The following is a 14,202-nucleotide window of genomic DNA, read 5'->3' on the forward strand; positions in this document are numbered from 1 at the left end:
ACTTTGAACTCAGGAGAAGAGGGAGATGGAACTCCAGAGTGTGACTGTCCTGATGTCCTTGAAACCAGGAATTATGATAACAGGCTGCGGTTTGACTGCCACTCAATTTAAACTCATTACTAACTGTGCAGAGATGTCCAGGTCATTTATATATACTTTTTCTCTCTTTTAGGTTCTTCAGCTGGGATCAGATATCCTTCCTCAGTACAAGCAAGAAGCACCAAAGACGCCACCACACATTATTTTACACTACTGTGCTTTTAAAACAACTTGGGATTGGGTGATTTTAATTCTTACCTTCTACACCGCCATTATGGTTCCTTATAACGTTTCCTTCAAAACGAAGCAGAATAACATAGCCTGGCTGGTGCTGGACAGTGTAGTGGATGTTATTTTTCTGGTTGACATTGTTTTAAATTTTCACACGACTTTTGTGGGACCTGGTGGAGAGGTCATTTCTGACCCCAAGCTGATAAGGATGAACTATCTGAAAACTTGGTTTGTGATCGATCTGTTGTCTTGTTTACCTTATGACATCATCAATGCCTTTGAAAATGTGGATGAGGTAAGTTTCTCTCTTTTTTTTTAGTACTCGAGAAAATTAGGATAAAAGTTTATAGATAATCCAGATTGTTTTTAGTTACCACTTTCAACCTTCATCTTATTGGACACTTGCCATAATATCAGATTTGATTACCTTAAATTGATTTTCATCTGCTTCTTGATTTCTAGTTGAAAATACTAATTATTAGGAAAATGGCTATGGTTGGAGGTTGTGGTTGAAGGAGGTGGAGCATAAGAAAAGCTGCTTCATCTGGAGTCAAATATGGCTTGTGAACTAGATAATTGTTTGAAAGATGATGAAATAGGTATATTTTCTTTGGAAAACTGTAGCATTTTAAAACTTTATGCATCTGCAGATTTTTTGACTCCTCCCCTCCAGATATAGATGGTAGCAGCACTTGAGTTAACAAAAAGATATAGAAAACTTTTATGGAAGAGCAATTCTTGACTTTTTGCCTTTTTGGCCTCTTTTTTTTATAGTTTCTGCTTAAAATTTTGTCTAAGTACATTTGTGGTTAAAAACTGTATTGGATCAGTTATGATGTTGGTTTAATTAAGATTCTTCATATTCAATGTTACCTGCACAATTAAGAAATACTTAAAACATGTAATATCTTGAAAGACCCTTTCATCCAGAGCTTCTTAGCATCTAACTCACTGGTTGATTTTCAACTTGCCACACCAAAGATAAATATAAATGGGTCAATACAGAATGTATATATTACTAAAATGTGTTCACAATAATAATTACAAACTTAATTCCCGTAAAGATTCTACTCTGTCCTTGTACTGCTCAGATGGAAAATTCTCTACTACACTGTTGTCATTCTGTGTGTTTTGGGAGATAGATTGAAACATTTCAGTAACTTTGTCCATAAAATTTCTAAATTCACTCAGCCTTAATGATGTTAAAAAATATTTCTCTGAAAGTTAAGTATAGACATTGTATTTTTTGGGGGGCTTACCATAGCATGTGGAAGTTTCCTGGCCAGGGGTCGAACCCTGGTCAAAGCAGCGACACAAGTTGCTGCAGTGACAACTCTGGATACTTAATCTAACATTGCACGGCGAGAGAACTCCTACACATTTTATTTTGGTGCTGTGCATGTAATTGTTACTTTAAAAATTTGGGTGAACAAAAGGCATCATAGTAATTTGTTTTCTAATTTTAGATTCCATCTATATCACACTTTTTTTTGGTATTTATCCTCTGGGAAGTGTTTAGAGGAGTTGATTTTTTTTATAATTTTGAAAATGCTAATCATATAATAATAAGGTAATAATTAGTATTTATATATCCATTTACTAAATGGATAAATGTACTAAGATCAATGCATTAAGATTTCCATTACTTAGAACATAGGAGTAAAGATATAAATAAAAATAATCAAAAGATTGGCTAATTCATAGAAAAGAAAATGTATTAAATATATAATAATGAATGCATTTAATATACTATCTAACTATATGAAAAGCTTCTTAGACTTAATCATATTAAGGAAAATGCAAAGTAAACCTGACAAGTACACTGACATAGTGTCAGTTACACACACTATGTTAGTAAGTTGGCTAAGGAGGTGCACTGCTCAGATCTCCCGTCATGAAAATCTGTTGCTAGGCACATGGTTACAGGCTTCCTGGGGGTGGCTCCTGGTTTGAGGAAACAATTAGTATCTTTTTCAAACTCAGCAGTCAGTGATATCACACTGTCAATACTGATAACCTGGAACTGGCCACAGTGGGAGTATTTATACCCAGAAAGACGCAAATGCTATGAATAAAAACTTTTTAAAAAACTTCCCATGGAATTAGTTGTTAATCATTTACCAACACACTACTGAATACAGTTGACCAACACCTGCTGTGGCTTTTGATGTGCTGTGGTTCACACACTGAATCCATATTTCCCAAAGCTGTGATGAAGAGTGGTGGTAATATAATAATTAGTCTCCTCCTGCTCAATGAAGAACTCCTCTCTTGAGCAGCTTTTGCTCTGGGACTCCCCATCTAACTGTGCTGGAGTTTAGGCTCTTCCTTCACAATTCTTCTTCTCTCTTCACAGGTTTCAGACCTGTGCTGTGGTCTGAAGGCTCATCCCTCCTCCCCACATCCTTTGCAGACATTTATCTCAGGAAAAGTCTTGCATGTCTAACATTGACTTGGCATCGCTCTGTAGGGACCTGCACTGATAAAGTGATGTGGTGAGGTCTCTCATACATTGCTCAGGGGAGTATTGGTAGAACTTCTGTTTTGAATAATTGATAATAATCTCATTTTAAAAATGGGAAGACCCTCGAGACCATTTTCAAATTGTTTAGATGATTCTTTTATTATTAGCTTCCATCACCAATAACCATATTAAAACTACCTCATGGTTTTTCAATCTTAGGACTTTGACTTCTCACTATGGACTTTAAGGTTTTAGTCCCTTGCTTCCTGCCCTCACTCTGTTACATGCACTATTTCCATCACCTCAGTCTCATGATATAGGTGTATCATCTTTTTTGTTCCATAAATACTAGGTTTTTGTATCTAGTATTTGTATCTCTGGCTACAAATATGCTATATAGCTGAACCTTCAACATGCTGTGATCACCTTTCCTTTTCCGCACTTTTCATTTTCCCAAGAGTTGATAACTGTCTGGTTTTATCATTTTCTTAGTTTTATATACTTTTCATAAATTTCATCACCAAGCTCTAGGCCAATTATCTAAATCTCCTGTCGTTACATTGATGCAAGCAATATTCTATCAACATCGTTTTCTTAAATAAATCCCTCTTTACCCACCTGATTGACAGTTGGCTAGATATAATATACTAGGCTAGAGATAATTTCTCCGCAGAATTTGAAAGACATAGTGTCATATAGTCTCCTTTCTAATAATTCTGTTAAGCAACTTTAAGCCATTGTGATTTCTGATCCTTTATTTGTGACCTGTTTTTTTTCTTTCTGGAAATTTGCTGTATTGTCTTTGTCCAGGGTCTGAAACTCTCCAACGACATAGTGTGGTATGTGTCCATTTCCATCAGTTTTTCTGGGCACTGACTGGGTAACTTTTTTCAGTCTGGAAAAGCATATCTTCTGTTTTTGATTTTTTTCTTATGATGATTTTCTCCATACACCCCCCCGTTCTCTCTCTTACTGGAACTCCTCTTATTCAGATATTGTACCTATTGGATTTGTCCTCTAATTCCTCCCTCCCTTATTTTCCAATATTTTATCTTTTTGCTAAACTTTTGGGAAGATTTTCTCAACATTATTTCCTAACTTTCTTTGTCTCCAATAATGCTTTTTTTTTTTTTTTTTGGTTAAAGTCTATTTGGCTTGATACTAATAGAGTTAAATTAGAATTTGTATAGTATTTGATATATATATATATATAATATATTTCTATCATTTACTTTTATCATTCTAGATTATTATGCTCTGATTATATATTTTATCAATAGTCTGCACATTCTAAGAGTCTCTTTAACTGGCAATTTAGTGTATTTACATTTATTGTGATTACCTTTTGATTTACTTAGAGCATTTTATTTTCCTTTTTAAAATACTTTTTCTTTACTTTTTTATATTTTTGCTTTATTTTTCTTCTTTTATGCCATCTTTTAGATTGTTTGAATTTTTTTTTTTTTTATTTTCCCACTGTACAGCAAGGGGGTCAGGTTATCCTTACATGTATACATTACAATTACATTTTTCCCCCAGCCTTTCTTCTGTTGCAACATGAGTATCTAGACAAAGTTCTCAATGCTATTCAGCAGGATCTCCTTGTAAATCTATTCTAACTTGTGTCTGATAAGCCCAAGCTCCCGATCCCTCCCACTCCCTCCCCCTCCCATCAGGCAGCCACAAGTCTTTTCTCCAAGTCCATGATTTTCTTTTCTGAGGAGATGTTCATTTGTGCTGGATATTAGATTCCAGTTATAAGTGATATCATATGGTATTTGTTTGAATTTTTAAAATCTGGATTCCTTCTGCTGGATTGGAAGTTTCTCTGTTAATTCCTTACTCTTAACATTTTAGCAATAGTATTTGACTTATTAGTATCTTTGCCTTTCTAAATAAATCAAGGACCTCTGTTTGCCTCCTCATCTTTTAAACTAGTATTGTCTTGTATTTTGGTTTTGCATTATTTTTAACTTTCTCTTTTAATCATTAGATGCCTTCTCTAGGATATGTTTGTTGTGAGCCTTTAGGATAGTGGCTTTGGATCTTAGTTTCCACATCTATAAAAAAGGGAAAGAATGTGTGGCTTTGTTTACTTCACAAGATGGTTTTGAGGAATAAATGGGAAAACAGACATGAGTGATTTTCACTTGTAGAGTTGTGCATGTCTGAGGAGATATTATTATTTCATGTGTATGTCTGTTTCCTCAGTGTGGCCGTAAGCCCTGTGATGGTAAAGAATGTCTTTTATCTCTTTGGTAGTCAGTCCTTTGTACCTCTTAGTGCATATTGGTGACTCACTGACCTGAAGAAATGAAGTGTTAGCAAGGTTTTCGTAGATTGTACAATGATATAAAACAAAGCAGAACTTAAAAATGAGGAATTGAGCTAGTGGTGCCTAGGGAATAGGAGAGTATGAGTCTGACATCAGTTTAATCCTTTAAGATGGTTCGGGTGCAGAATGATTTAGAGGACTTAATAACACTTTTTATATTTAAGACTGTCTCAGTCAACATGCTCTCTGAAGGTAATTTGATTCACTGGGAAATCATGAACTATGTATTTCGTTCTTTAAAAGAACCGTGAGGCTAAGAAGACAGAGTCTGTTAAAGAAAAGCATTCTATTTCAAAGAAGTAATGTAAATTTCCTAGAAGCCATAACAGGGGGTAAAAGATATTATCACTAGGAATCCAAGGAATAGAAACAAGTTCCTTTGTTAGCATGCATTTGAGTACAGCTCCAGGAGGTCCAGAGAGCTTGATTTCCCAGGAAGGTCAGGGGAACTGGATTATAAGACATCAAAGAAAGATGGGGCAGCTGCAGATAATAATGCATAGTTTGGTAGCCTAAATGAATTTAGAAACCATGATCCACAGGGAATTTAGGGGACAATGAGTGGTATTAGTAAGTAGTAAACATGATATACGATAGGACAGAACAAATTGAAATTGGAAAAATGATCATCTATGTATTGTTTCAGGAGGCAAAATAATGAGCCAGTGACCAGTAAGTGGAAATACATAAATATTTTTAATTTCCAGAAAAGTGATTTTTTTATTGAAGTAAAATGATTTTTTTAAATTGAATTATGCTTGTGAGGTGGCCACATGCATTACCTTGTTTTAGCATATCTATTTACATAGAAAATTTTTGTCTCTTATCTGGTCATCAAAGCAAGAATTGGAAATCAAAGATGCTAACTATACTCATAGATTTTAATGGCTTCTTTTCCCCCTTTGTTGAACTTCAGACACTACCCAAGAATAGCATGATAGAAATTGTTGTTCAATACAGTTTGATTTCCATTAATTTTTCATTAATGCCTGTAGATAATTTAAATAATGTTTGAGTGATATAGGTGAGGATTACATAATATATGTATTTTTAGTTTTCCTAGTTTAAATCTTATTAAATCCATAGAAACACTGCCAATTCCATCTTGGAATTGATTGATTTTTCTTATCAGTGTGTTTGCCCAGGTGACAATGAACTTTTTTAAAAAGAGCAGTGTTGACTTAAAAAATATGTATGACTTAAAGGTTGAGAGTTTTTTGGAGGGGCAGGAAGAGGGGAATGAGGACTATAGCCCTGGAGACAGCATTTCAGATAGCTCTGAAATACCATTCCAAAGAAGTAGGGGGGAAGATCAGTATATGTGTGATTTTGGTGAAGGGGGAGGCCCATGCAACCCAGCACACATTTTATAGAAGTTAGCTGGTAGTGTCATGAAGGCTACTTCTTGTCACGAGGAGCAGACATCACCATGAAGGACTTTAGTGCTTTTCTAGATATGAGGAGATGCAAGGATTGGGCTCATAAAATATCTATTTGAAGATCTGTTCTGTCACTTTTCCCAGAGCACACAGGGCCTCATTCCTGATCTCCATGCTGAGCTCCTTTCCAGGGGTGTTGAGGGTCAGCAGCTGCAGTGGCTCATGATTTAATCTAAGTAGAGGCAGATGCAAGTGCAAACTTGAGGAGAAGGTACAGAGACTTCCCACACCAAGATAGTCCCCACATGTGTATAACCTCCCCCATTATCAATGCCCCCCCCCCCGAGGGGCATATAGATTCTAATTGATGAAACTGCATCATCACATCATATTGTTCAAAGTCCATAGCTTGCATTAGGATTCACTCTTGGTGTTGTACATTTTATGGGTTTTGACAAATGCATAAAGACGTATTGTAGTGTTTGAGAGAGTAGTTTCACTGTCCTAAAACTCAGTGCTCTGCCTCTTCATCCCTTCTTCCCTCCTAACCTTTGGGCACCACCGATCCTTACTGTTTCCATAGTTTTGCCTTTTTCAGCTGTCATATGGTTGGAGTCATATATAAGTAGCCATTTCAGATTGGCTTCTTTCACTTAGGAGCATTTTTGGTTCTTCCATGTCTTTTCATGGCTGCTAGCTCATTTCTTTTTAGCACTGAATAATATTCCATTGTCTGGATGTACCACAATTTGCTTGTGCATTCATCTGCTGAAGGACATCTTGATTGCCTTCAAGTTTTGGCAATTATGAGTACAGCTGCCATAAACTTTTGTGTGCAGGTTTTTGTGTAGGTATAAATTACCAACTTATTTGGGTAAATATCAAGTGTGTGGTTGGATCATGTGGTAAGAATATGTTCAGTTTTGTAAGAAACTGCCAAACTGTCTTTCAAAGTGGTTGTACCATTTTACACATCCACCAGCAATAAATAAGAGTTCCTGCTGGTCCACTCTCTTACTAGCACTTGGTATCATTGGTGTTTTGGATTTTAGCCATTCTAGTAGAATGTGTCTTGTTTTGATTTGCCATTTTCTAATGATATATGAACATATTTGCATACGCTTATTTGCTGTCTGAAAGCTCTTTTGGTCAAGCGTCTGTTTAGATCTTTTGCTCATTTTATAATGGGGTCATTAACCATCTTGTTGATTTTAAGAGTTCTTCATATATTTTGGAAAATAGTCCTTTATTATATATCTTTTGCAAATATTTTCCCCCAGTCTGTGGCTTGTCTACTAATTTTCTTAACAGGGTCTTTCACAGAGCAGAGTCTTAAAATTTTTTTGGCAATGCCCACAGCATGTGGAAATTCCCGTCCAAATGTCGAACCCAAGCCATTGTGGCGATAACATCAAATTCTTAACTGCTAGGTCACCAGGGAACTCCCTAGAGTTTTGAGTTTTAATGAAGTCCAGTTTATTAGTTATTTCTTTCATGGATTGTGCCTTTGTTGTGGTATCTGAAAAATTATTGCCATACCCAAGATCACCTAGATTTTCTCCCATGTTATCTTCTTAAAGTTTTATAGTTTATATTTTATGTCTAGGCATATGATCTATTTTGAATTAATTTTTGTAAAGTGTATAAGTTCTTTGACTAGGTTCATATTTTTTATCAGATATCTAATTGTTCTATTACCATTTGTTGAAAAATTATATTTTATTTATTGTATTGCCTTTGCTCCTTTGTCAAAGATAAGTTCACTATATTTATGAGGGGTCTATTTCTGGGCTCTCTTTTCTGTTCCATTGTTATATTTGCTTATTTGTTTCACCAATAACACACTGTCTTAATTACTATAACTTCATAGCAAGCATTGAAGTTGAGTGTCTGTCCTCTGAATTTGTTCCTCTTCTTCAATATTGTATTGGCTATTCTGCACAATTTTTATCCCTCTGTACAAACTTCAGAATTAGTATATGGATATCCACAAAATAACTTGCTGGGATTTTGATTGAAATTACTTTGTAGCTTTAGATTAAATCAAGAATAATTGATGTTTTGACAATATTGAATATTTCTGTCCATAAACATGAAATATTACTCCATTTATTTAGTTATTTGATTTCTTTCATCAGGGTTTCATAGTTTTCCTCATACACATTTTGTATATGTTTTGTTACTTTTATATATGTCTTTCAGTTTTCAGTGCTGATGTAAATTACATTGTGTTTTTAAATTTTAAATTCTACTTGTTCATTGTTGATATATAGGAAAGTAATTCGTTTTTGCATATTGGACTTATATTCTGCAAACTTGCTTTAATTGCTAATTAGTTCCAGTTTTGTTTTGTTTTTCTGGGTCAGTTTGGTTGGATTTTCTGCATAGCCCAGCATATCATCTGTAAATATATAAAGGTTTTTTTTCTTCCTAATCTGTATACTATTTTATTTCCTTTTCTTATTGCATTTGCTAGGACTTCCAGTATGAGATCAGAGAGGAGTGGTGAGAATAGAAATTCTTTCTTGTTCTTGATCTTAGTGGGAAAGCTTATGGTTTCTCATCATTAAATAATGTAATATGATATATCCTTCAAGGTTTTTGTACATGTTCTTTTTCAGGTTGAGGAAGTTCCTCTGTGTTCCTAGTTTTCTGAGAGTTTTTATTCTAAGTGTTGTATTTTGTCAAGTTCTTTTAATGAATCTATTGATATGAACATATCATTTTTCTTTTTTATCTGTGATATAATGGATTACATTAGTTGATTTTTGAGTGTTGAGCCAACCATGCCTACCTTGGATAAGTCTTACTTGGTCATACAGTATAATTCTTATAATATTTTGATTTGCTAATTTTTTTGAGGATTTTTTGCAGGTATGTACACAAGGGATATTTATTTGTAGTTTTATTTTCTTATATTGTCTTTGTCTGGTTTTGGTATTAGGGTGAAACTGACCTCATAAAACTGGGTAAGAGAGTATTGTTTCTACTGCTTCTACCTTCTAGAAGAGATTATAGAGAATTGGTATAAATCCTTCCATATGTATTTGGTAGAATTTACTTGTGAGCTCACCTGGGCCTAGTGCTATCTGTTTTGGAAGGTTATTAATTATTGAATCAATCTGTTTGATAGATATAATTCCCTTTAAATAATCAACATTTTTTTGTGCATGTGAGTTTTGGCAGATTGTATCTTTAAAGGAATTAATCCATTGTACCTAAATTTTCAAATTTATGGGCATAGAGTTGTTCATGTTTTTCCATTATTATTGTTATTGTTATTATTATTATTACTATTGTTATCCGTTTAATGTCTATGACATCTGAAGTGATGTTCTCTCATTTCTCATATTAGTAATTGTGTCTTTTTTTTTGTTAGTGTAGCTAGAGGCTTATCAATTTTTTTTGACATTTTCACAGAAAAAGCTTTAATATTTTGTTGATTTTTTCTCTACTGATCTCTTTTTTTCAATATCATTGATTTTTTGCTCTAATTTTAATATGTCTTTTCTTCTTTTTACTTTGGATTTAATTTGCTGCTCTTTTTCCAGTGTACTAAGGTGAAAATTTAGGTTATTGATTTTAGTTCTTTATTGCTTTCTTATATATGCATTCTAAGCTATAAATTTTCCTCTGAGTACTTCTTTGCTGCATCCTACAAATTTTGGTAAGTTGTATTTTCAGTTTCATTTAATTTTAAAACATTAATTTTTTCTTGAGATTTCTTTGATCCATGTCTTATTTATATGTGTTATTTAATTTCCACATATTTTTGGTTTTTCTAGTTGCATATCTGTCATTGACTTTTTTGTTTAATTCCATTGTGGTCCAAAAGCAGATATTGTATGATTTAGATTTTTTAAAATTTGTTAAGGTATGTTATTTTGTTTGTTTGTTTGCTTTGTCTTTTTAGGGCTACACCTGTGGCATATGGAAATTCTCCAGCTAGGTGTTGAATCAGAGCTGCAGCGCTGCCAGCCTACACCACAGCCATAGAAACACCAGATCTAATTTGCATGTGTGACCTATACCACAGCTCATGGCAGCACTGGATCCCTAAGCCACTGAGTGAGGGCAGAGAGCAAACCTACATCCTCATGGCTACTAGTTGGGTTCATTATCGCTGAGCCATGATGGGGACTCTTGAGGTGTGTTTTATAGCCCAGGATGTGGTCTATCTTGGTGAACATTTCACATGAACTTGAGAAGAAAGTGTATTTTTTTTGGTGTCATATAAATTAGCCAAAGATATCAATAATAGACTATTGAGTTCCACTATATCCTTACTGATTTTCTGCCTGCTAGGTCTAATAATTTCTGACAGAGGGATGTTGAGGTCTGTAACTATAATAGTGGATTCATCTTATTTATACTTGAAATTCTATTAGTTTCTGCTTCACATATTTTGATGCTCTTGTTTGTTGCATGCACATAAGGATTGCTATGCCTTCTTGGAGGATTTACACCTTTATCATTATGTAATGCTTCTCTTTATCCCTTGTAAATTAACTTACTCTGAAGAGTATGAGATGTGTCTGTGATGTGATGTATTGTATCACATGGATTGTCTATGATGAAATGTATCATCTCTGGGGTGATTTTACCTCTGTATGAGACTTTCTTAGTTTAAATTTTCTTAGTTTCTTAGTAGCCTTCTTTAAAGACTTTAGGTGCAATTTTAAGTCCTATATACTTCCTAATTCTTCTCTGCTTAAGAAAGCACCTTGATAATCCTAGCTCTTCTAGTAACAATAAAATAAAAACCATTTATATTTTTATTAAGGATTAGATTAGTGGTTTACTAACACCTATCATTCAACCTTCAAGGGAAGGTTTATGAGTGACCCTATTTTGTATCCTTCAATTCTACTTCAAATTAAGAAGTTAAAACCAAAGAGATATTTATAAAACTAGGGGTTAGTCACTGTGTTCCTTTCTGGAAGAATCAAATAGTCCTTATATCAACTCAATGCAAAGATTCTATCTTTCTTATATCCTGGATTTGCAGTGCCTGACAGATAATTGCCATATTGTATATATTTCTATTGCAGTAAATGGGCATTGAAGACTATCATGTTTCCTAAATATACTTGTTTCTTATTAGTAACAGCAAAATAGGACCAAATGGAAATATTTGTAGCCTAACCTTAACTATTCCCCCAAATTCTCCTTTTAGGCAATTGAGCATTATCATCTGGCCACCATGCTCACCTCTCTGTTCATAAGTTCCTTTCTATGGATAGTCTCACTTGAATAATCTTCCAGTCAGATGACCTACCCTGCCAGCTTTCCATATGTGTTTAGGGGTTACCTCAGGATTTAGGTCCTCAAGCTGGTATCTCCCATTATGTGTGCAAAGCATGGTGAACAAATGAATACAAATATGTACAAGCATAGTCACTGAACTCAAATTGCTAAGTTCTAGCTTGAGAGAAAAAATTTCTCACAAGCTATTCAAGGGTGTGAATAAAAGAGGAGTCCCTGAGAAGGAGGAGATGAGGAAATGATTTGGAAAATGGCTAAGAGTCAACCACAGGTTCCAAATTGAAGCCTAGGGGCAATAGGCTCAACTTTTAAGTTCTATTCCAAGTGGGCATTGGTGATACAGAATGGTATCAAGTTTGGATAATACACAGATCTAAATATAGATGTTTTATATTTGAAAAATTTGGTGATATTCCAGGAATATATTCTTTTGCATTACTTTTCTACAGAGATAAAGCAGTATGCCTAACTGAGGGAATTAGCTTTGGAGCTTTGGGGGGACAGGAAGTTATAAGCAATAAGAATAGCAATGAGATTCCTTCATTTGATTTGGTTGCTTACATGAATGGAAATTTTTATCTGTACTGATCTTCATTCATGATGAATGCTTTCTATTGTTAAGCATTAGGGAATGATTCTGATGTAAGAGCAACCACATTGGAGTTCCCATCGTGGTGCAGTGGTTAACAACTCCGACTAGGAACCATGAGATTGCGGGTTTGATCCCCGGCCTTGCTCAGTGGGTTAAGGATCCAGCGTTGCTGTGAGCTGTGCTGTAGGTTGCAGATGCGGCTCAGATCCTGAGTTGCTGTGGCTCTGGCGTAGGCTGGCGGCTACAGCTCCGATTCGACCCCTAGCCTGGGAACCTCCATGTGCCGTGGTAGCTGCCCTAGAAAAGGCAAAAAGACAAAAAAAAAAAAGCAACCACGTTGCAGTTGAAATATATTGCAATATTTATACTATAACCCCTAAATTTTCGGCCTTAACTATGGATGCTTCCATAGAAATTGCTCTTTGCTATCTTTCTGCACAGTAATTATCACTGTGCTTGAGGATGCATTATTTCCTCACTCTTTGAAGAAAGTTCTAAGCCTTCATTGCTACTCCATTTAGTCTTTTTATTACTTCATTTTATTCCATGAATTTATTTCTGCTTTCACATAAGACATGTGAACTCACAAGGAACATATTTATATTGGAATTTTTCATCTTTAAGAAGTTTGTTTATTAGACATTATGGGTAAGGGTTAACAAAACCATTTCTTCTCTGTATGACAGATTTTACCTTTGATTATCCTTTGTTTCCAAACTGATGAAGAAAATGTCCTATCTATGTTTCTGGGCAATATTACTTACATTTAAAAAGATCTCTGATACAGCTCCGATTCGACCCCTAGCCTGGGAACCTCCATATGCCACGGGAGCGGCCCAAAGAAATAGCAAAAAGACAAAAAAAAAATCTCTGAACAGTAAATTGCATCTGGACTGTGAAGGACTTTTAATGAGCTATAACCTTATGAGGATACTATAGCTTAAGGGTTCCCTGACTGATACAACTCTGAGCATATCCATTGTGGAACTCTGAAAGCTATACTGTGTTCTTATTATAGGTACTGGGTTAGGTGGAGCATGAGGCATCAAGAGGGAACCTCAAACACAATTCATTAATAAGACAAAGCTAAATTGATTTTATTGTTTACCATTATAAGAGAGAACACTACCTTGAAAAGATTTGGTAGTATCTCAGAGCATTTGGCAGTATCTTAGAAAAGGAGAGAATTGATTGGGAACTAGAAGTTTGATTTAAGGTAGGTGGGTCTTTCAAAGCACGGAAGAGCTACAAGAGTGAGCTTTATTAGGATTGGGTAAGTTTCAAGAATCATGATACCATAGTCCAAGATTGGTGGAAATAGTAAGTGGGGATTTTGAGGCAAAGGAGTCAAAGACTCTTAGGGCCTAACCTGTATGTTAATGCTTTTCATTAAGGAATTAATGAGTCTCTGGATAATTCCTATAATGAAAAATCAAACCATTCACCTAGACAAGAGAGTCCTGGAAAAGTGAAGCTGTGCTAAGTAAGACAGGAATAATGCAAAGTCATGTCAACGTTGACAGCAAGGTATGGTTTCAGTTCTGAGTGTCCAAGCTGAGTGTAGCTTAGACAATTTTTAGTTCTTAAGATTATTAAGTTAAGATGGTTCTAGTACCAGCCAATTGTGTCTCATTTTCTCATTTCTGGATTTTCACCTGGGGCTTGGGCACAAGGAACTCAGAGCTCTGTGGATTGCTACACAGACTACTATGAAGTCAAATCCTATGGAAGAAGATGCCTGAGGCTGCTCCTTTCATAAGCAGAGATTTCCACCCTATAACCTTTTGACTTTACTGAGAACAAGCATGATCTAAGATAGTCTTGTAGTGTGATTATTTACTTGGTCAGCATTACACACACAAATATGGACTTTACAATCAAATGGCTGGTGTGCAAT

At 35.0% G+C, this 14,202-nt stretch overlaps 1 protein-coding gene across 2 annotated transcripts in view; it reads left to right on the forward strand.

The window, feature by feature from the left end:
- Positions 1 to 14,202, forward strand: part of KCNH5 (potassium voltage-gated channel subfamily H member 5) — a 285,985-nt gene that overhangs the window by 64,286 nt on the left and 207,497 nt on the right. For both annotated transcript variants that reach the window (XM_047769508.1, XM_047769509.1), the window contains exon 6: positions 173 to 565. In XM_047769508.1, coding sequence (XP_047625464.1) covers positions 173 to 565 — 393 coding nt within the window. The remainder of the gene's footprint in view (positions 1 to 172; positions 566 to 14,202) is intronic.

The sequence above is a fragment of the Phacochoerus africanus genome, chromosome 2, assembly GCF_016906955.1.
Source record: "Phacochoerus africanus isolate WHEZ1 chromosome 2, ROS_Pafr_v1, whole genome shotgun sequence".
Classification (NCBI taxonomy): domain Eukaryota; kingdom Metazoa; phylum Chordata; class Mammalia; order Artiodactyla; family Suidae; genus Phacochoerus; species Phacochoerus africanus.